Here is a 27,863-nt window from a genome sequence, read left to right as displayed (position 1 = left end):
CAGAATCTGCTCGTTATTGAACAAAAGTCACCTAACCTTCAGTCAGTCTCCTCTCCTCCAGCACAGAGATCACCAGACATTCTCATTCCAGGCAGGTTTTCTCCTTCCCTCCTACATTCGCTTTTTCCACCCCTCCCTCCCTCTCCATCATTCTTTTTCTCACATGAAGTATACACCCACTCTACCTCTCTCTACCTCCTCTACTTCTCTCTACCCCTCTCTACCTTTCTCTACCTCCTCTGCCTCTATCTCCTCTACCCCTCTCTACCTCCTCTACTTCTACCTCTCTCTACCTCTACCTCCTCTACTTCTCTCTACCTCTCTCTACCTCCTACCTCCTCTACCTCTACCTCCTTTACTTCTCTCTACCACTCTACCTCTCTCTACCACTCTCTACCTCTCTCTACCTCCTACCTCCTCTACCTCTCTCTACCTCCTACCTCCTCTACCTCCTTTACTTCTCTCTACCACTCTACCTCTCTCTACCTCCTCTACCTCCTCTACTTCTCTCTACCACTCTACCTCCTCTACCTCCTCTACCTCTACCTCCTACCTCCTCTACTTCTCTCTACCACTCTACCTCCTCTACCTCCTCTACCTCTACCTCCTCTACTTCTCTCTACCTCTACTTCCTCTACTTCTCTCTACCACTCTCTACCTCTACCTGTCTCTACCACTCTACCTCTCTCTACCCCTCTCTACCACTCTCTACCTCTACCTCTCCCTACACCTCTCTACCACTCTCTACCACTCTCTACCTCTCTCTACCTCTACCTCTCTCGACCTTTCTCTACCTTCATATATCTATACCCTCTTTCTCTCGCTCTTTCTCTCTTTTTATCCACCCCTTTACACCCCCTCTCTCTACCTCTCTCTGAACCTCTCCCTGTTCCTGCCCTTTTGTGATGTCAGACAAGCTATTTTTATCCCATCTGCCTGTTTGCCTTGCCTCCTTCCACCCTTCCACCCTGACAAGGTTTCCCTATCCGGTGTGTATGTATATACAGTACCAGTCAAATATTTTGTTACACCTACTCAGGGTTTTTCAGGGTTTTTCTTTATGTTGAAGACATCAAAACTATGAAATAACACACATGGAATCATGTAGTAAACAAAAAAGTACAAAATAAATCAGATTCTTCAAAGTAGCCACCCTTTGACAGCTTGGCACACTCTTGGCATTCTCTCAGCCAGCTTCCCCTGGAATGCTTTTCCAACAGTCTTGAAGGAGTTCCCACATATGCTGAGCACTTGTTGCTGGCTTTTCCTTCACTCTGCGGTCCAACTCATCCCAAACCATCTCAATTGGGTTGAGGTCGGGTGATTGTGGAGGCCAGGTTATCTTATGCAGCACTCCATCACTCTCCTTCCTGGTCAAATAGCCCTTACACAGCCTGGAGGTGTATTGGGTCATTGTCCTGTTAAAAAACAAATGATAGTCCCACTATCGCTGCAGAATGCTGTGGTAGCCATGCTGGTTAAGTATGCCTTGAATTCTAAATGAATCACAGACAGCGTCATCAGCAAGCACCCCCACCATCACACCTCCTCCTCCATGCTTCACGGTGGGAACCACACATGCAGAGATCATCCGTTCACCTACTCTGCTTCTCCCAAAGGCACGGCGGTTAGAACCAAACCTTTCAAAATTGGTCTCATCAGACCAAAGGACAGATTTCCACTGGTCTAATGTCCATTGCTTGTGTTTCTTTTCCCAAGCAAGTCTCTTCTTATTGGTGTCCTTTAGTAGTGGTTTCTTTGTAGCAATTTGACCATTCACGCAGTTTCCTCTGAACAGTTGATGTTGAGATGTGTCTGTTATGTGATCTCTGTGAAGCATTTATGTGGGCTGCAATTTGTGAGGTTGGTAGCTCTATTGAACTTATCCTCTGCAGCAGAGGTATCTCTGGGTCTTCCTTTCCTGTGGCAGTCCTCATGAGAGCCAGTTTCATCATAGCACTTAATGGTTTTTGTGACTGCACTTGAAGAAACGTTCAGTTCTTGAACTTTTCCGTATTGACTGACCTTCATGTCTTTAAAGTAATGATGGATTGTAATTTTTCTTTGCTTTTTTGAGCTGTTCTTGCCATATTATGGAATTGATATTTTGCCTAATAGGGCTATCTTCTGGATACCACCCCTACCTTGTCACAACACAACTGATTGGCTCAAACGCATTATGAAGGAAAGAAATTCCACAAATTATCTTTTAACAAGGCACACCTTCTAATTTAAATGCATTCCAGGTGACTACTGCACCTTATGAAGCTGGTTGAGAGAATGCCAAGCTTGTGCAAAGCTGTCATCAAGGTAAAGGGTGGCTACTTTGAAGAATCTCAAATCTTAAAATAAATGTTTACTTGTTTAACACTTTTTTGGTTTCATAGTTTTGATGTCTTTACTATTATTCTACAATGTGAAAATAGTACAAATTAATAAAAACCCTTGAATGAGTAGGTGTGTCCAAACTTTTCACTGGTACTGTATGTGACAATAAAATATCCCATCCACCCTCCTTTCAGATACGGGGAGAATGGAGTGATTGAGGCAAAAGAGGGAGGGGAGTGGGGGCATTGCTGTATACCGTGGATATACAAGGATATACAAGGATATAGCATTGCTCCTTGTTAGAGCAGGCAGTCTCCACACGCTGAGAAGGCCAACGCTGTGCACACAAATAACGGCTGGGGAAATCAACAGACATTTACATCAAGCAATCGGCAGCTAGCTATTTGAACAGGGATGTAGATGGCTTTACATTTAGATGTCACGTTGTGGTAGGTTTTGGATATGATGTCTGGTGGCACATAGCAATATGACAGAGGAGGACATTTAAATGGATGAAGATTCTGATATTGATTGAATCAGAAGGCTGTGTTGTCTAACATGGGGAGAATAGAGAGTAGCTGTACATGTACAACATGGGCTCATGAATGATTGAGTAGACATGGGCAGGGTGTGTGTCGTAATTGCCCTTAACATGAATAGATATCTGCAACCGACACTGCTTTGCTTTAGGACTATAGGTCTGCGTCACAAATTACACCCTATTCCCTACTCAGTGCTCTAATGTTGACCACAGCCATATGAACCCTGTTCAACAGTAGTGCACTGAAATTGGGTGTCATTTGTGATGTGGACTAGGACACCGATGAGCCCAGATGCTTCGTTACAAAGGGTCCTAAAAGCTGTGAAGGGTTATTTTCTTCACCCTGAAGACGTGAATCTGTGTGTGTGAAAGATGTGTACTCTGTTTGACACTGCTTTCAGTGTGTGTGTGTGTGTGTGTGTGTGTCTGTGTGTGTGTGTGTGTGTGTGTGTGTGTGTGTGTGTGTGTGTGTGTGTGTGTGTTTTCTCCTTTCCAGTCATATCAGTCAGAGATGTGGTTTGTGTGTACTCTGTTTGATACTGAACAGTCACCTGACCTGAGGCCATGATGTTTCTCCTCAGTTCACTGCGTCTTCCAAATGGCGTCCTGTTCCCTAAATAGAGCACATATATAAACTCAGCAAAAAAGAAACGTCCTCTCACTGTCAACTGCGTTTATTTTCAGCAAACTTAACATGTGTAAATATGTTCATACAAATAACAAGATTCAACAACTGAGACATAAACTGAACAAGTTCCACAGACATGTGACTAACATAAATGGAAATATGTGTACCTGAACAAAGGAGGGGTCAAAATCAAAAGTAACAGTCAGTATCTGGTGTGGCCACAAGTACTGCAGTGCATCTCCTCCTCATGGACTGCACCAGATTTGCCAGTTCTTGCTGTGAGATGTTACCCCACTCTTCTACCAAGAGGGGAATGGCCCGAGCCCTCCAATCCAACAGGTCCCATACGTGCTCAATGGGATTGAGATCCGGGCTCTTTGCTGGCCATGGCAGAACACTGACATTCATGTCTTGCAGGAAATCACGCACAGAACGAGCAGTATGGCTGGTGGTATTGTCATGCTGGATGGTCATGTCAGGATGAGCCTGCAGGAAGGGTACCGCATGAGAGACGAGGATGTCTTCCCTGTAACGCACAGCGTTGAGATTGCCTGCAATGACAACAAGCTCAGTGTGACACACCGCCCCAGACCATGACAGACCCTCCACCTCCAAATCGATCCCGCTCCAGAGTTCAGACCTCGGTGTAACGCTCATTCCTTTGACGATAAACGCAAATCTGACCATCACCCCTGGTGAGACAATACCGCGACTCATCAGTGAAGAGCACTTTTTGCCAGTCCTGTCTGGTCCAGCGACAGTGGGTTTGTGCCCATAGGCGACTTGTTGCCTGGTGAGGACCTGCCTTACAACAGGCCTACAAGCCCTCAGTCCAGCCTCTCTCAGCCTATTGCGGACAGTCTGAGCACTGATGGAGGGATTGTGCGTTCCTGGTGTAACTTGGGCAGTTGTTGTTGCCATCCTGTATCTGTCCCGCAGGTGTGATGTTCGGATGTACCGATCCTGTGCAGGTGTTGTTACACGTGGTCTGCCACTGCGAAGACGATCAGCTGTCCGTCCTGTCTTCCTATATTAGGCGTCTCGCAGTACGGACATTGCAATTTATTGCCCTGGCCACATCTGCAGTCCTCATGCCTCCTTGCAGCATGCTTAAGGCACATACATGCAGATGAGCAGGTACCCTGGGCATCTTTCTTTTGGTGTTATTCAGAATCAGTATAAAGGCCTCTTCAGTGTCCTAAGTTTTCATAACTGTGACCTTTATTGCCTACCGTCTGTAAGCTGTTAGTGTCTTAACGACCGTTCCACAGATGCATGTTCATTAATTGTTTATGGTTCATTGAACAAGCATGGGAAACAGTGTTTAAGCCCTTTACAATGAAGATCTGTGAAGTTATTTGGATTTTTATGAATTATCTTTGAAAGACAGGGTCCTGAAAAAGGGACGGTTCTTTTTTTTCTGAGTTTATATACTCTGCTCAAAAAAATAAAGGGAACACATAATCAACACAATGTAACTCCAAGTCAATCACACTTCTGTGAAATCAAACTGTCCACTTAGGAACCAACACTGATTGACAATAAATTTCACATGCTTTTGTGCAAATGGAATAGACAACAGGTGGAAATTAGAGGCAATTAGCATGACACCCCCAATAAAGGAGTGGTTCTGCAGGTGGTGACCACAGACCACTTCTCAGTTCCTATGCTTCCTGGCTGATGTTTTGGTCACTTTTGAATGCTGGCGGTGCTTTCACTCTAGTGGTAACATGAGACGGAGTCTACAACCCACACAAGTGGCTCAGGTAGTGCAGCTCATCCAGGATGGCACATCAATGCGAGCTGTGGCAAGAAGGTTTGCTGTGTCTGTCAGCGTAGTGTCCAGAGCATGGAGGCGCTACCAGGAGACAGGCCAGTACATCAGGAGACGTGGAGGAGGCCGTAGGAGGGCAACAACCCAGCAGCAGGACCGCTACCTCCGCCTTTGTGCAAGGAGGAGCACTGCCAGAGCCCTGCAAAATTACCTCCAGCAGGCCACAAATGTGCATGTGTCTGCTCAAACGGTCAGAAACAGACTCCATGAGGGTGGTATGAGGGCCCGACGTCCACAGGTGGGGGTTGTGCTTACAGCCCAACACCGTGCAGGACGTTTGGCATTAGCCAGAGAACACCAAGATTGGCAAATTCGCCACTGGTGCCCTGTGCTCTTCACAGATGAAAGAAGGTTCACACTGAGCACATGAGCACATGTGACAGACGTGACAGAGTCTGGAGACGCCGTGGAGAACGTTCTGCTGCCTGCAACATCCTCCAGCATGACCGGTTTGGCGGTGGGTCAGTCATGGTGTGGGGTGGCATTTCTTTGGGGGGCCGCACAGCCCTCCATGTGCTCGCCAGAGGTAGCCTGACAGCCATTAGGGACCGAGATGAGATCCTCAGACCCCTTGTGAGACCATATGTTGGTGAGGTTGGCCCTGGGTTCCTCCTAATGCAAGACAATGCTAGACCTTATGTGGCTGGAGTGTGTCAGCAGGTTTATACTTTTATACTTCTTATGGCCAGGTGGTACGGTAGCGTTCCACCTGGCCAACATCCGGTGAAATTGCAGAGCGCGAAATTCAAGAATACCAAATTCAAATATTTAACATTCTTGAAAATATATGTGTTATACATCAAAATAAAGCTTAACTTTTTGATAATCCAGCCACTGTGTCAGATTTAAAAAAGGCTTTACGGCGAAAGCAAACCATGCGATTATCTGAGGACAGCGCCCCGCATACAAACACATGAAAATCATAATTCAACCAGGCAGGTGCGCCACCAAAGTCCGTAATAGCGATATAATTCATGCCTTACCTTTGAAGATCTTCTTCTGTTGGCACTCCAAAATGTGGCAGAAACATCACAAATGGTCCTTTTGTTCGATAATGTCCTTCTTTATGTCCCAAAAATGTCAATTTATTTGGCGCGTTTGATTCAGAAATACACCGGTTTCAACTTACCCAACATGCCTACAAAGTATCTAATAAGTTACCTGTTAACTTGGTCCAAACATTTCAAACAGTGTTCCTAATCCAACCTCAGGTACCCTAAAACATAAATAATCGATACAATTTAAGACGGAATAAACTGTTTCCAATACCGGATAAAAACAACGTGAAGCATGCTCCAGTTCACGTGCATCAAAACAGTAGAGTCCACCTGGAGTGACGCTTACAATGAATAGCACTACTTCTTCATTTCTCAAAAGAAAAACATCAAACAATTTCTAAAGACTGTTGACATCTAGTGGAAGCCATAGGAACTGCAACCAGGTTCCTAATAATAAGGGTATCCCAAAGAAAACAAATGGAAAATCCTATGACCTCAAAACAATTTCACTGGATGGTTTGTCCTCAGGGGTTTCGCCTGCCATATCAGTTCTGTTATACTCACAGACATTATTTTAACCGTTTTAGAAACTGGAGTGTTTTCTATCCAAATCTACCAATTATATGCATATCCTAGCTTCTGGGCCTGAGTAACAGGCAGTTTACTTTGGGCACGCTTTTCATCCAGAGGTGAAAATACTGCCCCCTACCCAAGAGAGGTTAACCTTTATTTAACTAGGCATGTCAGTTAAGAACAAATTCTTATTTAAATGACGGCCTACAAAACGTTGTGTGTGTGAAACAGATGGTAAGCTATAGTACATGATCTGTTCTGTTGCCACGATCAGCTGATTCTTGACGAATACCTTTTTTGACAGTTTCTCTGCATGGACACCTTCCCTTTAAAAATGTTTTCTCTGCATGGACACCCTCCCTTTAAAAATGTTTTATCTGCATGGACACCCTCCCTTTAAAAATGTTTTATCTGCATGGACACCCTCCCTATACAACAATCTCTGCATGGACACCCTCCCTATAAAACAATCTCTGCATCGACACCCTCCCTATAAAACAATCTCTGCATGGACACCCTCCCTATAAAACAATCTCTGCATGCATTAAAAATGCCAACATCATGCAGCAGCAATAAACAGAACCTCGCTGAAGCGTAAGGAATGATCTCTCTGGAGAGCCACACACACACACACACACAGATGCCAGGATGCATTGACATATATGCTTGCTCCTAGTAGAGAGACTCTCTAACATGTCTCTAGGGGACAAAGAGAGAGAGGGAAAGGGCAGGCCGGTAACACTGCTGCACTGAGAAAGATTCACACGCCTTTACACTGAAAGAACCAGAAATGCCATCTGAGCCTGTTTTCATAGTGTCTCACAGTAGGAGTGCTGATCTAGGATCAGTTTAGCCTTTTAGATTATAATGAATAAGATCAAATAGACAGGAGGTACCTGATTCTAGATCAGCTCTCCTACTCTGAGACGCTTTAAGAATACTGGCCCAGTACTTTATCTTGTGTTAGAACAGTGAGGTTGGATCAGGAATAATGTAGGGGAAAATAATTGAAAGTGCACTCGTGCAGTGACTTACCTACAACATCTAAAGTATATGCCAGTGCCACAACTCATTCTATTCATCAGCATTTCAGAGTTTTCCAGGTACAAAGAAAAAACATGCATTTTTATGTCTCTCTCTCTCTATCTCGTTCTCTCTCTCTCGTTCGTTCATTGTAATTTTCTCAGAAATAGGGGGATGAATTCTGAATGGGAATGATAATGTGCACCTTCAGAACTGGGTCATGTTCATTAGGGCAGATACTTTTTAAAAATGTTTTGTAACCGAAGACATAACTGAGCCTTTCCTATTGGACAAGTCCAGGTAGTCCCTCCCTGTTTCAGTCCGTTTTCTTCGGTATGGTGCTTAATGAACAGGACCCCGAAGTCTGTCAGGCTCACCTCTGTCAAGGTGCTTTGTGAGCAACACTGCCTGACTGGTTGGTCTTTGAGCGGAGTCTAATAAATTATTCATAATGAGCGCCATGTTGTGAAGGGACCATGTGTTCCTATTAAATGGGATGAATATTCGAGCCGTTAATTAGTGTGAGTGGAGCCGCATGGACAGAACAGAATTGTTTTCCTGCTCAAGACGTGTCATTAAATACTGAATATTAATGACCGTCCCATGGGACTGGGGCTGCCTCTCTAATGGCACCCTATTCCCTAAATAGAGGACTAGTTTTGACCAGAGCCTTATGGGATGGGTCCGTTTGGGAGGGTGAATGAGTCACCAACCACAGATATCTGAAGTAGATAGACTAGTTCTCAACAACTGATGTCATTTTGAATTGAAACCAGTAAGTACTAACAATTTGGTTAAATGAGTCACTCATTGCCTTTCCTGTAGGGATTGAAGTTGTTCCTGTATTATTATGGCAAAGTCCCTGCTTGACTTTTAACACACACAAACAGTCTTGTACAGCTAACCTTGTGGGGACACACAATTCAGTCCTATTTAAAATACAATTTTCCCTAATCCGTACTCTTACCCTAACCTTTTAACCCTAACCTTAACCCAAAAACCTAAACCTAACCCTAGCTCCTAACTCTAACCCGAAAACTAACCCTAGTGCTGAACCCTAACCCTTAACATAATTCTAACACTAATTCTAACCTTAATCCTAAACTCCTAAAAATTTACCCATTTTTGTTCATTTTACTTTTTAAAATGTATTTTTATTTCACCTTTATTTAACCAGGTAGGCAAGTTGAGAACAAGTCCCCCCCCCCCCCCCCCCCACCACCACACACTCACACTCACACAGTCCTTGTCAAAGTTCATCAATGTCACCCCTGTCACTCCTGTCCTGGGCCACACCAAATGGCCATGGTTAATCCACTGGTGTGACAGAATGACAGATCACTTGTAATTACAATTGGAGAATGAATACGAGACTTAATTATGAGCCTGTATGCAGACTCAGAGACTGGCAGATGTGTGTGTGTGTGCGTGCGTGCGTGCGTGCGTGCGTGCGTGCGTGCGTGCGTGCGTGTGTGTGTGTGTGTGTGTGTGTGTTTATGCGAGCGTGTGAGAGAATTTTTGATGGAGAACTGTGAGATTGTAATTAAAAGCGGGGATGGGAGGGTTCTACGACACGAGTGATACATCTGGTCTGTCCCTGATTACGGTAGGTCACTATACAGCTCTCTCTGTCTCCCTGTCTGCCTGTCTGTGTCCCTGCCAGTCAGTCAGTCTTGGAGGAGGACATTCAACCCAGACCTGAGGGAAACACTTAGACGGCAAAGCCCACACTGAGGGGAGTAAATATGGCCTCTTGATGGTGGCGTCTCCCCCTTCCTCCTGGAGGAGAACATAAAAACCTACCGGACATCTTTAGGGCAGACAGACAGGAGAGAAACAGGAGACATTGGTGTCTCAAAAGTATCCTCCCATCATACATGACTCTGTTCCTCCAGAGAGGAGAGAGAATAGGATGAAACATTTAGGTTTTGTCCCTGTTTTCTTCCCCCTGAAGGCCGAAAGGTGATAAAAGAGTGTGGAGGAGAGGAGTTTAGTACCTCCACTAGGATATGAAAATAGGCCATTGGAAAGAATGTCACTTTATAGTATTGGCATCTATCCCTGTTGGCTATCTTTCTCCCCCTGTTGACTGGCTGGTGGATGGGGTGTTAAGTGAGAGTGGAGAGAGGAAAGGGCCATCATTAGTGACAGGCTTCTGAGTGTCCCCAGACACACTCTAATTCTGACCTCTGCTTTTTGGGGGTCACTGGCCGCTGAGGAGAACTAGGATTAACAACAATAATGTATGGCGAGACCAACAGCCTAATAGAGAGAGTTTGAGATGGGAAGAGTTCAGGGATGTGTTTAGTACAGCATTATTACCTTTCCTATTTCAACATGTTTTCCCTAATGAACATGAGCCTGATGAATACTGTCTACTAAATAGAAGGGAGTAGGGGAGGTCGTACCTCTCAAAACATCTAAACAACAAAAGGTTACGTAATCCTGCTACAGAGGTAACAGAGATGGGTTCAAACGTTCACCGCTCCAGATAACTACCCAGTCGTACTGTATCTGGAAACATGACAGTGCAGTTATTATCTTGCCGTTTTCCCCCTCCCTGTCTTTTTTTTTTTTTTTTCGAGGTCATTGTTATGCCAAGTTCTACTCAGAGCCCTGTGATTACCACAGTGGAACATATTTGCATCCCAGAAGATAAACCTGGATTAAAGAGTGTAATCAGCTGGAAAATTATGTTGTTGTTTTTTTTTTTGGGGGGGGGGGGGTCAGGATTTGGTGAAGCCACCGGCTTATCGAATCTGGAATTATAAATGGGATAATTCCTTTAATTCCTCTTTGTGGCCCTCACTCACAGTATGATGGATGCCCAAATAGTGGATTTGAAGTAGGGCCGTTTCCACTTGTTTCTCTGTGAGCTAATGCCGATTTTTTTGTTGTTGAGAGGATTACCCCCCCCACCCCCCAAAAAAACAACAACCTTGAAGCCTTAGTCTGAAGGTTTTTGGGTGCTGTGTTGTCTCTTCTTGTTTCATATTTGTATTCCTTTCGTGATGTCTTGTCTTCCCTCTATCCATTTTTTATTTCTTACCCCTGGCAGTCTTTCTTTGGGAAGATTTCACTAAGCTTTTCGGATCAGAATCCTGCACTATAATCGCCTCTATCCACAGACAACAACAACAACAACACACACACACACACACACACACACACACACACACACACACACACACACACACACACACACACACACACACACACACAGACGTGTATACTCTACCTCCCTCGCTCTCTCTCTCCCTCCTTTGTCTCTCTCTATTTCAATTCAATTCAAAGGGCTTTATTGGCATGTGAAACATATGTTTACATTGCCAAAGCAAGTGAAATAGATAATAAACAAAAGTGAAATAAGCAGTCATAAATTAACAGTAGACATTACACTCACACAAGTAAAAAAAATATACAGTGGCAAGAAAATGTATATGAACCCTTTGGAAATACCTGGATTTCTGCATAAATTGGTCATAAAATTTGATCTGATCTTCATCTAGGTCACAACAAGACAAACACAGTCTGTTAAAACGAATAACATACAAACAATTATACGTTTTCATGTCTTTATTGAACACACCGTGTAGGGTGTAAAAAGTATGTGAACCCTTAACTGGTTGACCCTCCTTTGGCAGCAATAACCTCAACCAAATGTTTTCTGTAGTTGCGGATCAGACCTGCACAAAGGTCAGGAGGTATTTTGGCCCATTCCTCTTTACAAAACTGTTTCAGTTCAGCAATATTCTTGGGATGTCTGGTGTGAACTGCTCTCTTGAGGTCATGCCACAGCATCTCAATCGGGTTGAGGTCAGGACTCTGACTGGGCCACTCCAGAAGGTGTATTTTCTTCTGTTGAAGCCATTCTGTTGTTGATTTACTTCTATGTTTTGAGTCGTTGTCATGTTGCATCATTCTGTTGAGCTTCAATTGGTGGACAGATAGCCTAACATTCTGTTGCAAAATGTCTCGATAAACTTGAGAATTCATTTTTCCATCAATAATAGCAAGCTGTCCAGGCTCTGATGCAGCAAAGCAGCCCCAAACCATGATGCTCCCTCCACCATACTTTACAGTTGGGATGAGGTTTTGATGTTGGTGTGCTGTGCCTTTTTTTCTCCACACATAGTGTTGTGTGTTCCTTCCAAACAACTCAACTGTAGTTTCATCTGTCCACAGAATATTTTACCAGTAGCGCTGTGGAACATCCAGGTGCTCTTTTGCAAACTTCAGACGTGCAGCAATATTTTTGGGGGACAGCAGTGGCTTCTTCCGTTGTGTCCTCCCATGAACACCATTCTTCTTTGATGTTTTACGTATCGTAGACTCGTCAACAGAGATGTTAGCATGTTCCAGAGATTTCTGTAAGTCTTTAGCTGACTCTAGGATTCTTCTTAACCTCATTGAGCATTCTGCGCTGTGCTCTTGTAGTCATCTTTGCAGTACGGCCACTCCCAGGGAGAGTAACAACAGTGCTGAACGTTCCACTGGATGTCATAAGGTGAATGCACCAATTTGTAAGTCGCTCTGGATAAGAGCGTCTGCTAAATGACTTAAATGTAAATGTATAGACCATTTGTCTTACCATGGACTGATGAACATCAAGGCTTTTAGAGATACTTTTGTAATCCTTTCCAGCTTTATGCAAGATAACAATTCTTAATCTTAGGTCTTCTGAGATCTATTTTGTTCGACGCATGGCTCACATCAGGCAATGCTTCTTGTGAATAGCAAACTAACATTTTGTGAGTGTTTTTTATAGGGCAAGGCAGCTCTAACCAACATCTCCAATTTTATTTTTTTATTTTTTATTTCACCTTTATTTAACCAGGTAGGCCAGTTGCGAACACGTTCACATTACAACCTCGACCTGGCCAAGATAAAGCAAAGCAGTGCGACACAAAGCACACAGAGTTACACATGGAATAAACAAACGTACAGTCAATAACACAATAGAAAAGTCTATATACATGGTGTGCAAATGAAGTAAGATTAGGGGGGTAAGGCAATAAATAGGCCATAGTGGCGAAATAATTACCATTTAGCAAATAAACACTGGAGTGATAGATGTGCAGAAGATGAATGTGCAAGTAGAGATACTGGGGTGCAAAGGAGCAACAACAAAAAAACAATATGGGGATGAGGTAGTTGGATGGGCTAATTACAGATGGACTATGTACAGGTGCAGGGTACAGTGAGGGAGATATGAGTCTCCAGCTTCAGTGATTTTTGCAATTCATTCCAGTCATTGGCAGCAGAGAACTGGAAGGAAAGGTGACCAAAGGAGGAGTTGGCTTTGGGGGTGACCAGTGAAATATACCTGCTGGAGCACGTGCTACGAGTGGGTGCTGCTATGGTGACCAGTGAGCTGACTATCGGTAGGATAGTCAGTTTTACGAGGGTATGTTTGGCAGCATGAGTGAAGGATGCTTTGTTGCGAAATAGGAAGCCAATTCTAGATGTAATTTTGGATTGGAGATGCTTAATGTGGGTCTGGAAGGAGAGTTTACAGTCTAACCAGACACCTAGGTATTTGTAGTTGCCACATATTCTAAGTCAGAACCGTCCAGAGTAGTGATGCTAGACAGGCGGGCAGGTGCAGGCAGCGATCGGTAGAAGAGCATGCATTTAGTTTTACTAGCATTTAAGAGCAGCTGGAGGCCACGGAAGGAGAGTTGTATGGCATTGAAGCTCGTCTGGAGGTTTGTTAACACAGTGTCCAAAGAAGGGCCTTTTGGAGAAGTCATTAGTCAAGGGGTTCACATACTTTTTCCAACCTACACTGTGAATGTTTAAATGATGTATTCAATATAGACAAGAAAAATACAATAATTTGTGTGTTATTAGTTTAAGAACGCTATGTCTGTCTATTGTTGTGACTTAAATGATGATTAAATCAAATTTGATGACCAATTTATGCAGAAACCAGACAATTCTAAAGGGTTCACATACTTTGTCTTGCCACTGTATATGTATCTCTCCCTCCCCTCCATGTGTGGATCATTCTTCATTACTTGTTTGCACTTCATTGATGATTCCCGACATATTGAACCCTCAGCCTGTTAGGAAGAGAGGTTACATCTAAATACCCACAACACTCTCTTCATTCACTAAGGATGGAACCCACGCCACCCATCGAAACAGACAGTCCCCTCCATCACAGTACAATGTTAAAATTACAGTATGTGTCTGTCATAAATCACCACATGGGTTACAGAGGATGTGATTATTGTTTGTTCTAGAATCACAACAGCATGAGGGTGTGATTATTGTTTGTTCTAGAATCACAACAGCATGAGGGTGTGATTATTGTTTGTTCTAGAATCACAACAGCATGAGGGTGTGATTATAGTTTGTTCTAGAATCACAACAGCATGAGGGTGTGATTATTGTTTGTTCTAGAATCACAACAGCATGAGGGTGTGATTATTGTTTGTTCTAGAATCACAACAGCATGAGGGTGTGATTATAGTTTGTTCTAGAATCACAACAGCATGAGGGTGTGATTATAGTTGGTTCTAGAATCACAACAGCATGAGGGTGTGACTATAGTTGGTTCTAGAATCACAACAGCATGAGGGTGTGATTATAGTTTGTTCTAGAATCACAACAGCATGAGGGTGTGATTATAGTTTGTTCTAGAATCACAACAGCATGAGGGTGTGACTATAGTTGGTTCTAGAATCACAACAGCATGAGGGTGTGATTATAGTTTGTTCTAGAATCACAACAGCATGAGGGTGTGATTATAGTTTGTTCTAGAATCACAACAGCATGAGGGTGTGATTATAGTTTGTTCTAGAATCACAACAGCATGAGGGTGTGATTATAGTTTGTTCTAGAATCACAACAGCATGAGGGTGTGATTATAGTTTGTTCTAGAATCACAACAGCATGAGGGTGTGATTATAGTTTGTTCTAGAATCACAACAGCATGAGGGTGCAACTTCATTAACAAAAGGCTGAGATAATCTTACTGGTGAATAGATACACAGGCTAGCTTCCTTTCCTTATCTCCTTTCCATAATGATGACATTCTGTGCTGTACTGTGAATGAAACATACAGTAGTCCACTGTAGTTATTTACTGTAGTAATATATCATATGAAACTGTAGTTATGTACTGTAGTTATATATATGAAACATACAGTCATGTACTGTAGTTATATATAATAGGAAGCGTACTGTACAGTAGTCTACTGTGGTTATATACTGTATTTATATATAATATGAAACATACTGGAGCGTAGTCTACTGTAGTTATACTGTATTTATATATAATATGAAACATACTGGAGCGTAGTCTACTGTAGTTATATACTGTATTTATATATAATATGAAACATACTGGAGCGTAGTCTACTGTAGTTATATACTGTATTTATATATAATATGAAACATACTGGAGCGTAGTCTACTGTAGTTATATACTGTAATTATAATATGCAGAACAGGAGGTCATCTAGTGGTTCTGATAGGAAGCCATTCAGCAGTATGTGGCTATAGCCAGGAGTGAAGGATACAACAGTATCCTGTGCCCTCTGACTTTCTACCTCTGATGTAGTGGCATGCCTCGTGATTCTCTCCCACAGTCTAACAATACGAGTAGATAAGCAAGTGTTAGGGATGCGTTGAGTGAATGTTCTCCACTGATGCATGCAGAGTATTACAGGAGGCTAGGCAGTATAAAATTAGCCCCCTTCATTCTGCCCTTTCCCCCTGAGGGAAGATTCACTGGACTGTATTACAAAATGTGCACTGATAAAACCTTCTATGATTTATCTACTGGGAAGTGGCTCTCCATCCCCTTACCAGCACACATTATGTGCTCATCTGACCCCATAAACTGGCAATGGAGTTATTCACCATTAGTGACTCAATCCGACGCCCTTGTGTGCCCGTTTGTGTGAGTGGCACACATGCTTCTGTGTGTGCGTTATTTAAGTAGTAAGGCCCGAGGGGGTGTGGTATATGGCAAATATATCACAGCTAAGGGGTGTTCTTATGCATAACGCAATGCAGAGTGCCTGGATACAGCCCTTAGCCGTGGTAAATTATCCATATACCACAAACCCCAAGGTGCCTTATTGCTATTAAAAACTTGTTAACAACATAATTAGAACAGTAAACAAGTAATTTTGCATCATACCTTTGGTATTCTATCTGATATCCCACTGCTTTCAGCCAATCAGCATCCAGGAGTCAAACTAGCCGGGTTTATAGTTGCCATCCGCACCATTAGTTCCCAGGGGCTCTTTACTGTAGCAGCAAGAGAATGTTGAAAATAGAATGTTTTCTGGCCTCCCGAGTGGCGCAGCGGTTTAAGTCACTGCATCTTTGTGCAAGAGGCATCACTACAGTCCCTGGTTCGAATCCAGGCTGTATCACATCCGGTCGTGATTGGGAGTCCCATAGAGCGGCACACAATTGGCCCAGCGTCGTCCGGGTTTGGCCGGGGTAGGCCGTCATTGACTTGCCTGGTTAAATAAAGTAAATACAATTCTCTAGTGTTTTGTGCTCTGTTTAAATGACTGTTTCCCAGAGGTTCTTTGGCTCTCTCTCTCTCCCTCATGAGCTCTGCAAACGTCCTCAAGAGCAAACTTTTTGAGGAGATGGGATGTTTGCCCAAAAGCTCCGAACAGTGATGTGTAAGTGTTTGATATGTATTCAGATAACTGTATGTGTGCGAGTAAATAATTGTTTTCCTCCATCTAATGTGCCTTTGCACAATGGCATATTTATATCACATCATGAGACTGTTTCCTAGACACAGATTCATCCTAGTCCTAAAAAGAAGAACCTCCATTGAGAATGCTTTTGGACCAGGTCTAAGATTAATCTGTCTGGGAAACCGGACCCAAATGTGTAGCCTCGATTTCCTTCTCTACCTATCCAGACATCCAAGTTCGTACCACCTCTACACTCGTCTAAATCCCCCTCTTTCTTCTCCTCCCAGGTGATGCAGGTGGTAAGAGAGCAGATCATGCGAGCGCTGACACAGAAGCCTAATTCCCTGGACCAGTTGAAGAGTCGCCTGCAGAACCTGAGTTATACTGAGATCCTGAAGATACGCCAGTCTGAGAGGATGAACCAAGAAGACTTCCAGTCACGCCCCATCCTGTGAGTCAATTTGTGTGTGTGTGTGTGTGTGTGTGTGTGTGTGTGTGTGTGTGTGTGTGTGTGTGTGTGTGTGTGTGTGTGTGTGTGTGTGTGTGTGTGTGTGTGTGTGTGTGTGTGTGTGTGTGTGTGTGTGTGTGTGTGTGTGTGTGTGTGTGTGATATTACCTCCTGAGAAAGGAAGGAATCAGTGATATTCATTAGGTAACCAATCCTTCGTTAAAAAGAGGACTAAAACATGAAGCCTGTGAGATTGAAGAAAGAAAATAACTGCTAATATTCTTGACATGGATCTTCTCATGATGCCCCATTCTTTAACCAGTCCAAATAAAGACCAAAATAAAGGGAACGAGAGAAAATATGACTATGGAAGAAAGGAAACAAAGGGAACGAGAGACAATATGATTGTGGAAGAAAGGAAACAAAGGGAACGAGAGACAATATGACTGTGGAAGAAAGGAAACAAAGGGAACGAGAGACAATATGACTGTGGAAGAAAGGAAACAAAGGGAACGAGAGACAATATGGCTGTGGAAGAAAGGAAACAAAGGGAACGAAAGACAATATGACTGTGGAAGAAAGGAAACAAAGGGAACGAGAGACAATATGATTGTGGAAGAAAGGAAATAAAGGGAACGAGAGACAATATGACTGTGGAAGAAAGGAAACAAAGGGAACGAGAGACAATATGACTGTGGAAGAAAGGAAACAAAGGGAACGAGAGACAATATGGCTGTGGAAGAAAGGAAACAAAGGGAACGAAAGACAATATGACTGTGGAAGAAAGGAAACAAAGGGAACGAGAGACAATATGACTGTGGAAGAAAGGAAACAAAGGGAACGAGAGACAATATGACTGTGGAAGAAAGGAAACAAAGGGAACGAGAGACAATATGGCTGTGGAAGAAAGGAAACAAAGGGAACGAGAGACAATATGACTGTGGAAGAAAGGAAACAAAGGGAACGAGAGACAATATGGCTGTGGAAGAAAGGAAACAAAGGGAACGAGAGACAATATGACTATGGAAGAAAGGAAACAAAGGGAACGAGAGACAATATGACTGTGGAAGAAAGGAAACAAAGGGAACGAGAGACAATATGACTGTGGAAGAAAGGAAACAAAGGGAACGAGAGACAATATGACTGTGGAAGAAAGGAAACAAAGGGAACGAGAGACAATATGGCTGTGGAAGAAAGGAAACAAAGGGAACGAGAGACAATATGGCTGTGGAAGAAAGGAAACAAAGGGAACGAGAGACAATATGGCTGTGGAAGAAAGGAAACAAAGGGAACGAAAGACAATATGACTGTGGAAGAAAGGAAACAAAGGGAACGAGAGACAATATGACTGTGGAAGAAAGGAAACAAAGGGAACGAGAGACAATATGACTGTGGAAGAAAGGAAACACTTTCGTTAACACACATTTAATAGACCTCCATCACTCCTTTATTTCATCCCCTTTTTCATAAAAAAATAAATAAACTAAATTCAGCTATTGACATATGCTGCATCGGACCCATTCATTCGGTTCCCCTCATGATTGAAAATCTGCATTATAATCTTATTTGCCTACAAATGGTATTCAGCGTCAATACCCACCCCATTAAGGTCTTATTAGGCTGCAGCAGTGGTCAACAACCTTTTCTGAGTCTATATTCCTTTCTGAGTCAATATTCCTTTCTGAGTCAATATTCCTTTCTGAGTCAATATTCCTTTCTGAGTCAAAATGCAAGCTGAGATCTACCACTCAGATTTTTTTTTTTAACATGACTTATACCTATGCAACATTAACCAATTAAAAACAGTTCTGTAGCAGTGAGGTTTGTGCAGTAGGCTCTAGGCTCAATGTATTATCACTGCATATTGGCTACGCTTGAATTGTCCTGACAATGTTGTTCTTCTCAGAGATAAGGGGACACAGTCTTCCAGCTGATGGTCAGTCTGAGTGGAGGGAGCAGCAGTGAAGCCTCCTCAAATTAGACTAGCTAATTTTAAACAGGATCTTATAAAGAATTAATATGACATGCAGAGGAAACTTTTGAGAGAAAGTGTTAGTCCACATCTTAATGTATAGAAGGGGAAAAAAGTCATTCATAATTTATTCTCAAATCCTCTATAGAATTTTCATTCAATATTCCACACTTCTATATAAACTGCATTTCCATGTGTGTTTGCATTCCACTCCCATCTCAGTGGGCCCTGCCACTTCATACTCTGTCCAACTACATTCCTCTCCCATCTCAGTGGGCCCTGCCACTTCATACTCTGTCCAACTACATTCCTCTCCCATCTCAGTGGGCCCTGCCACTTCATACTCTGTCCAACTACATTCCACTCCCATCTCAGTGGGCCCTGCCACTTCATACTCTGTCCAACTACATTCCTCTCCCATCTCAGTGGGCCCTGCCACTTCATACTCTGTCCAACTACATTCCACTCCCATCTCAGTGGGCCCTGCCACTTCATACTCTGTCCAACTGCATTCCTCTCCCATCTCAGTGGGCCCTGCCACTTCATACTCTGTCCAACTACATTCCACTCCCATCTCAGTGGGCCCTGCCACTTCAAACTCTGTCCAACTACATTCCACTCCCATCTCAGTGGGCCCTGCCACTTCATACTCTGTCCAACTACATTCCACTCCCATCTCAGTGGGCCCTGCCACTTCATACTCTGTCCAACTACATTCCACTCCCATCTCAGTGGGCCCTGCCACTTCATACTCTGTCCAACTACATTCCACTCCCATCTCAGTGGGCCCTGCCACTTCATACTCTGTCCAACTACATTCCACTCCCATCTCAGTGGGCCCTGCCACTTCATACTCTGTCCAACTACATTCCACTCCCATCTCAGTGGGCCCTGCCACTTCATACTCTGTCCAACTACATTCCTCTCCCATCTCAGTGGGCCCTGCCACTTCATACTCTGTCCAACTACATTCCTCTCCCATCTCAGTGGGCCCTGCCACTTCATACTCTGTCCAACTACATTCCTCTCCCATCTCAGTGGGCCCTGCCACTTCATACTCTGTCCAACTACATTCCACTCCCATCTCAGTGGGCCCTGCCACTTCATACTCTGTCCAACTACATTCCACTCCCATCTCAGTGGGCCCTGCCACTTCATACTCTGTCCAACTACATTCCTCTCCCATCTCAGTGGGCCCTGCCACTTCATACTCTGTCCAACTACATTCCTCTCCCATCTCAGTGGGCCCTGCCACTTCATACTCTGTCCAACTACATTCCACTCCCATCTCAGTGGGCCCTGCCACTTCATACTCTGTCCAACTACATTCCTCTCCCATCTCAGTGGGCCCTGCCACTCCATACTCTGTCCAACTACATTCCACTCCCATCTCAGTGGGCCCTGCCACTTCATACTCTGTCCAACTACATTCCTCTCCCATCTCAGTGGGCCCTGCCACTTCATACTCTGTCCAACTACATTCCTCTCCCATCTCAGTGGGCCCTGCCACTTCATACTCTGTCCAACTACATTCCTCTCCCATCTCAGTGGGCCCTGCCACTTCATACTCTGTCCAACTACATTCCTCTCCCATCTCAGTGGGCCCTGCCACTTCATACTCTGTCCAACTACATTCCACTCCCATCTCAGTGGGCCCTGCCACTTCATACTCTGTCCAACTACATTCCTCTCCAATCTCAGTGGGCCCTGCCACTTCATACTCTGTCCAACTACATTCCTCTCCCATCTCAGTGGGCCCTGCCACTTCATACTCTGTCCAACTACATTCCACTCCCATCTCAGTGGGCCCTGCCACTTCATACTCTGTCCAACTACATTCCACTCCCATCTCAGTGGGCCCTGCCACTTCATACTCTGTCCAACTACATTCCTCTCCCATCTCAGTGGGCCCTGCCACTTCATACTCTGTCTAACTACATTCCACTCCCATCTCAGTGGGCCCTGCCACTTCATACTCTGTCCAACTACATTCCTCTCCCATCTCAGTGGGCCCTGCCACTTCATACTCTGTCCAACTACATTCCACTCCCATCTCAGTGGGCCCTGCCACTTCATACTCTGTCCAACTACATTCCTCTCCCATCTCAGTGGGCCCTGCCACTTCATACTCTGTCTAACTACATTCCACTCCCATCTCAGTGGGCCCTGCCACTTCATACTCTGTCCAACTACATTCCTCTCCCATCTCAGTGGGCCCTGCCACTTCATACTCTGTCCAACTACATTCCTCTCCCATCTCAGTGGGCCCTGCCACTTCATACTCTGTCCAACTACATTCCTCTCCCATCTCAGTGGGCCTTGCCACTTCATACTCTGTCCAACTATATTCCAGAGTATTATCTTTGAAAGAGCTCATTTTAGTTAACTCAGTTGCAGATGATTTTCAGAGGCAAGGAGAGAATGACTTTGAGCTGTAATGAATCGGATTTATGAGATGGCCGACACAGACCCTGCCACAGATAATGACAATCTCACTATGGGTGTCCAGCCATCTAGATAATTCCCAACCAAATGCTATACAGAAAATGAACTATCTGTCATTACATGTATGGGACCTGAATCCATTCCTTAGCATCCCCCTCTCCCTGACAGTTCGTTATCGGAGTAGGGTGAAGTTGACCCTAGACTCTGATCTTGAGCCAGTTTAGCATCTTCCCCACTAATGGTTAAGGTTTGAATTGGTGGAGGAGAGATTATCCTAGATATGTACCTAGGGGAAACGTCACCCCTGGTCCACTGATGATCTGAAAGCACAGAGCTGCAGTGAAAATAACGCCTCGGGAAAGGCACAGAGAAAGTGACGTAATGAGAAAGAGAAAATCTGATTGGACCGCCCTCTAATTGTCTGTTCGCTCCACAGCAGCCCTCTCATTGGTTGTCAGATCAATCCACAGCAGCCCTCTTATTGGCTGTCAGCTTCACAGCAGCGTCCTGATTGGCTGGTGAGCTGTAGGACTGTGTGGGCACTGCATGTTTCCCCAGTCAATAGGTTGTATGTATAATTAATGTTGGCTAGCTGTTAGGGGCTGTGTTCATATCTTTCATACCAGAGACAGAACACGCTGAGAAACCTACATGTTAGTCCACATGACAGGGATCACAGCAGGGCACTGTGCAGCGCCCTCCTCGGTAATGAGTCTGGGGGATTGGATGGGGTGGAGAGGGGGGCTCTCTCTCTCTCACACACACACACACGCACACACACAGTCTGTGGCCAGTCAGTCTAACAGTGGCAAATTTAGAGGGTGTCCACTACATTTATAAGGTGTCCACTACATTTATAAGGTGTCCACTACATTTAGAAGGTGTCCACTACATTTAGAAGGTGTCCACTACATTTAGAAGGTGTCCACTACATTTAGAAGGTGTCCACTAAATTTAGAGGGTGTCCACTAAATTTAGAGGGTGTCCACTAAATTTAGAGGGTGTCCACTACATTTAGAGGGTGTCCACTACATTTAGAGGATGTCCACTAAATTTAGAAGGTGTCCACTACATTTAGAAGGTGTCCACTACATTTAGAAGGTGTCCACTACATTTAGAGGGTGTCCACTACATTTAGAAGGTGTCCACTACATTTAGAAGGTGTCCACTACATTTAGAAGGTGTCCACTACATTTAGAAGGTGTCCACTACATTTAGAGGATGTCCACTACATTTAGAAGGTGTCCACTACATTTAGAAGGTGTCCACTACATTTAGAAGGTGTCCACTACATTTAGAGGATGTCCACTAAATTTAGAAGGTGTCCACTACATTTAGAAGGTGTTCACTACATTTAGAAGGTGTCCACTACATTTAGAGGATGTCCACTAAATTTAGAAGGTGTCCACTACATTTAGAAGGTGTCCACTACATTTAGAAGGTGTTCACTACATTTAGAGGATGTCCACTAAATTTAGAAGGTGTCCACTACATTTAGAGGGTGTCCACTACATTTAGAAGGTGTCCACTACATTTAGAGGGTGTCCACTAAATTTAGAAGGTGTCCACTACATTTAGAGGGTGTCCACTACATTTAGAAGGTGTCCACTACATTTAGAGGGTGTCCACTAAATTTAGAAGGTGTCCACTACATTTAGAAGGTGTCCACTACATTTAGAAGGTGTCCACTACATTTAGAAGGTGTCCACTAAATTTAGTTGTTTCCGCTACATTTAGAAGGTGTCCACTACATTTAGAAGGTGTCCGCTACATTTAGAAGGTGTCCTCTACATTTAGAAGGTGTCCACTACATTTAGAAGGTGTCCACTACATTTAGAAGGTGTTCACTACATTTAGAAGGTGTTCACTACATTTAGAAGGTGTTCGCTACATTTAGAAGGTGTCCGCTACATTTAGAAGGTGTCCGCTACATTTAGAAGGTGTCCGCTACATTTAGAAGGTGTCCGCTACATTTAGAAGGTGTCCGCTACATTTAGAAGGTGTCCGCTACATTTAGAAGGTGTCCGCTACATTTAGAAGGTGTCCACTACATTTAGAAGGTGTCCACTACATTTAGAAGGTGTCCACTACATTTAGAAGGTGTCCACTACATTTAGAAGGTGTCCACTACATTTAGAAGGTGTCCACTACATTTAGAAGGTGTCCACTACATTTAGAAGGTGTCCACTACATTTAGAAGGTGTCCACTACATTTAGAAGGTGTCCACTACATTTAGAAGGTGTCCACTACATTTAGAAGGTGTCCACTACATTTAGAAGGTGTCCACTACATTTAGAAGGTGTCCACTACATTTAGAAGGTGTCCACTACATTTAGAAGGTGTTCACTACATTTAGAAGGTGTCCACTACATTTAGAAGGTGTCCACTACATTTAGAAGGTGTCCACTACATTTAGAAGGTGTCCACTACATTTAGTTGTTCCCGCTACATTTAGAAGGTGTTCACCACAGGGATTGAACACACAATCTTCTGATCCAGAGTCATTGGAGTCAGACCTACTAAATGGTAATAACGCTCACTGTGATTGATATTTGAGTTGCCAACAAGCGTTGATAAAATAAACCAACCAAGTAATTTTTGTTGAAAATTAAACCCATTTGCAACCAAGCTTTAACTTCCGAATGATGTCTTGAGATGTTGCTTCAATATATCCACATAATTTTCCTACCTCATGATGCCATCTATTTTGTGAAGTGCACCAGTCCCTCCTGCAGCAAAGCACCCCCACAACATGATGCTGCCACCCATTTACATTTACATTTAAGTCATTTAGCAGACGCTCTTATTCAGAGCGACTTACAAATTGGTGCATTCACCTTATGATATCCAGTGGAACAACCACTTTACAATAGTGCATCTAACTCTTTTAAGGGGGGGGGGGGGTTAGAAGGATTACTTTATCCTATCCTAGGTATTCCTTAAAGAGGTGGGGTTTCAGGTGTCTCCGGAAGGTGGTGATTGACTCCGCTGACCTGGCGTCGTGAGGGAGTTTGTTCCACCATTGGGGTGCCAGAGCAGCGAACAGTTTTGACTGGGCTGAGCGGGAACTGTACTTCCTCAGAGGTAGGGAGGCGAGCAGGCCAGAGGTGGATGAACGCAGTGCCCTTGTTTGGGTGTAGGGCCTGATCAGAGCCTGAAGGTACGGAGGTGCCGTTCCCCTCACAGCTCCGTAGGCAAGCACCATGGTCTTGTAGCGGATGCGAGCTTCAACTGGAAGCCAGTGGAGAGAGCGGAGGAGCGGGGTGACGTGAGAGAACTTGGGAAGGTTGAACACCAGACGGGCTGCGGCGTTCTGGATGAGTTGTAGGGGTTTAATGGCACAGGCAGGGAGCCCAGCCAACAGCGAGTTGCAGTAATCCAGACGGGAGATGACAAGTGCCTGGATTAGGACCTGCGCCGCTTCCTGTGTGAGGCAGGGTCGTACTCTGCGAATGTTGTAGAGCATGAACCTACAGGAACGTGCTCCACCCCCGTGCTTCACGGTTGGGATGGTGTTCTTCGGCTTGCAAGCCTCCCCCTTGTTCCTCCAAACACAACAATGGTCATTATGGCCAAACAGTTCTATTTTTCCTTCATCAGACCAGAGGACATTTCTCCAAAAAGTACGATCTTTGTCCCCATGTGCAGTTGCAAACCGTAGTCTGGCTTTTTTATGGTGGTTTTGGAGCAGTGGCTTCTTCCTTGCTGATCGGCCTTTCAGGTTATGTCGATATAGGACTCGTTTTACTGTGGATATAGATACTTTTGTACCTGTTTCCTCCAGCATCTTCACAAGGTCCTTTGCTGTTGTTCTGGAATTGATTTGCACTTTTCACACCAAAGTACGTTCATCTCTAGGAGACAGAACGCGTCTCCTTCCTAAGCGGTATGACGGCTGCGTGGTCCCATGGTGTTTATACTTCTTGGCTGAGGTCTTGGCTGATTTATTTTGATGTACCCATGTTGTCAAGCAGAGGCACTGAGTTTAAAGGTAGGCCTTGAAATACATCCACAGGTACACCTCCAATTGACTCAAATTATGTCAATTAGCCTATCAGAAGCTTCTAAAGCCATGACATAATTTTCTAAAATTGTCCATGCTGTTTAAAGGCACAGTCAACTTAGTGTATGTAAACTTCTGACCCACTGGAATTGTGATACAGTGAATTATAAGTGAAATAATCTGTCTGTAAACAATTTTGGGAAAATTACTTGTCTCATGCACAAAATAGATGTCCTAACCGACTTGCCAAAACTATAGTTTGTTAACAAGACATTTGTGGAGTGGTTGAAAAACAAGTTTTTAATGACTAAGTGTATGTAAACTTCCTATTTCAACTGTATCTTGCCTTTTTTAACTTGTCATTGTATTCGTAATGAGCACCAATCTGGTTTTAGACCGGGACATAGCACTGTTTCAGCAGCTACACTTGTCTTTGAGGATGTCGATGTTGTTTAAATTATACACGTCATTGTGCTGCCTTATTTCTTGACCTGTCGAAGGAGAGATAATGGTCTACGTTTGATACGGTTGGCCATGTCTTACTCGTTCAAAGGTTGTCTGAAATAGGCCTAAATCAGGTATCTTGCAATTGGTTCAAGAACTATCTAACGGACAAACCACTGTGTGCTTACTGACAGTATCAAATTTAGTTTCCTCAATATCACGAAAGGTGCGCCGCAGGGGTTTATTTTGTGCCTCGTTCTCTTCACTATTTATAGAAGTAACGTTGGTCTATCTGTTAGAACATGTAACATAGAAGTAACGTTGGTCTATCTGTTAGAACATGTAACATAGAAGTAACGTTGGTCTGTCTGTTACAACATGTAACATTCATCTCTTTGTAACTGACAAAAAACAGCTGAGAATTGAGCTTGGTTTCTTCTATAGAAATAAATCCTGCCTGACTTTGGAAAGTAGAAGGAAGATTGTTCAAGCAACACTTCTCCCAGTAGTTGATTATGGTGATATAATTTTAAAACCTTTCACTCAACACTGCGTTTTATCGTTGGGGGACAATTTTCATTCACTGCATATTGTATAGTTCTGTTGGCTGGGAGTCTCTGATCCAGCATTGGCTACTTCAGAGTCTTCCCTACTAACACAACTCGCGTATTAATTGGAGATCCAGCAATTTTCAGACTGGCTGGTTCTGGAGGACCCGCTGGTCTCCACTGACCTGGGGAAAATGCTTTTAGTTGTTAGGCCACCAGCTCATGGAATAGCCTTCAGCCACCTTGAAATTAGACTCGCTGGTCTCCATTGGACAGTTTACATGGAGTTTAAGGGAGGTGACGTGTGAGAGTTGTGTTTGTTTTGATTCATCTCGTTGTATATATTGTATTGATATTATTATCGTACATGATGTGTGTTACATGTTGTGTTCATGTTCCCAGGTCTCCCTTCTAAGTTAGACCCTGGTCTCAATGCTGATCTACTCTTTATTAATACAAGTAAAAAAAAAAAAATCTCAACTAACAAAAAACTGTTCAGTTATGTTGACGCAACCCGTCTCTCAGAGTGTCTGTGTGTGACTGGATGGTTCTTTGTTACTGATTGACTGGTTTCTGTTCTCTGTGTGTGACTGGCTGACTTTCTTGGTCTCTATGTGACTGAATGGTTCTTGGTCTTGTCTGTGTGACTGACTGACTGGTTCTTGGTCTGTCTGTGTGACTGACTGACTGACTGGTTCTTGGTCTGTCTGTGTGACTGACGGACTGGTTCTTGGTCTCTCTGTCTCTGTGACTGACTGTTTCTCTCTCTGGTCCGTAGGGAGCTGCGGGAGAAGATCCAGCCAGAGATCATGGAGCTTATCAAACAACAGAGGCTCAACCGTCTATGTGACGGAACCTGTTTCAGGAAGATCAGCAGCCGCCGGAGGCAAGGTGGGACACACACACACACACACACACACACACACACACACACACACACACACACACACACACACACACACACACACACACACACACACACACAGTTTGGCCTGTGTACATTATTCGCTGCCCTATACACCAAACAACCTCATATCTCACCCAGTGTCACACTCCCACACACTATCCTACACAGGTGCCCTGCCTCTGTCTCTCTCTCGCTTTCTCTACCTCTCTCTCTCAGGCCCGGCTCACCAACCCCCATCACACCATTTAAAACACTCTTTGTCTCTCTCAGGCCAGCTCACTAACCCCCACCACACCATTAAAACACTCTCTCTCTAGCCTCCCTGGTGGCAAAGTGGTCTAAGCTGTGCCACCAGAGATTCTGGGTTCAAACCCAGGCTCTGTCGCAGCCGGGCGCGACCGGGAGGACCATGGGGCGGCGTACAATTGGCCCAGCGTCGTCCGGGTTAGGGAGGGTTTGACCGGCAGGGATATCCTTGTCTCATCCCGCACTAGCGA

At 44.1% G+C, this 27,863-nt stretch overlaps 1 protein-coding gene across 10 annotated transcripts in view; it reads left to right on the top strand.

Moving 5' to 3' along the window:
• LOC139555205 (engulfment and cell motility protein 1-like) overlaps positions 1–27,863 on the top strand; it is a 177,275-nt gene that overhangs the window by 137,720 nt on the left and 11,692 nt on the right. For all 10 annotated transcript variants that reach the window (XM_071368810.1, XM_071368805.1, XM_071368807.1 and 7 more), the window contains 2 exons: positions 16,887–17,050; positions 27,238–27,350. In XM_071368810.1, coding sequence (XP_071224911.1) covers positions 16,887–17,050; positions 27,238–27,350 — 277 coding nt within the window. The remainder of the gene's footprint in view (positions 1–16,886; positions 17,051–27,237; positions 27,351–27,863) is intronic.

The sequence above is a fragment of the Salvelinus alpinus genome, chromosome 26 (genome assembly GCF_045679555.1).
Source record: "Salvelinus alpinus chromosome 26, SLU_Salpinus.1, whole genome shotgun sequence".
In the NCBI taxonomy this organism is placed as follows: Eukaryota; Metazoa; Chordata; class Actinopteri; order Salmoniformes; family Salmonidae; genus Salvelinus; species Salvelinus alpinus.
Note: the sequence above shows the minus strand (reverse complement) of the source record. Positions and strands in the feature narration are given on the sequence as shown.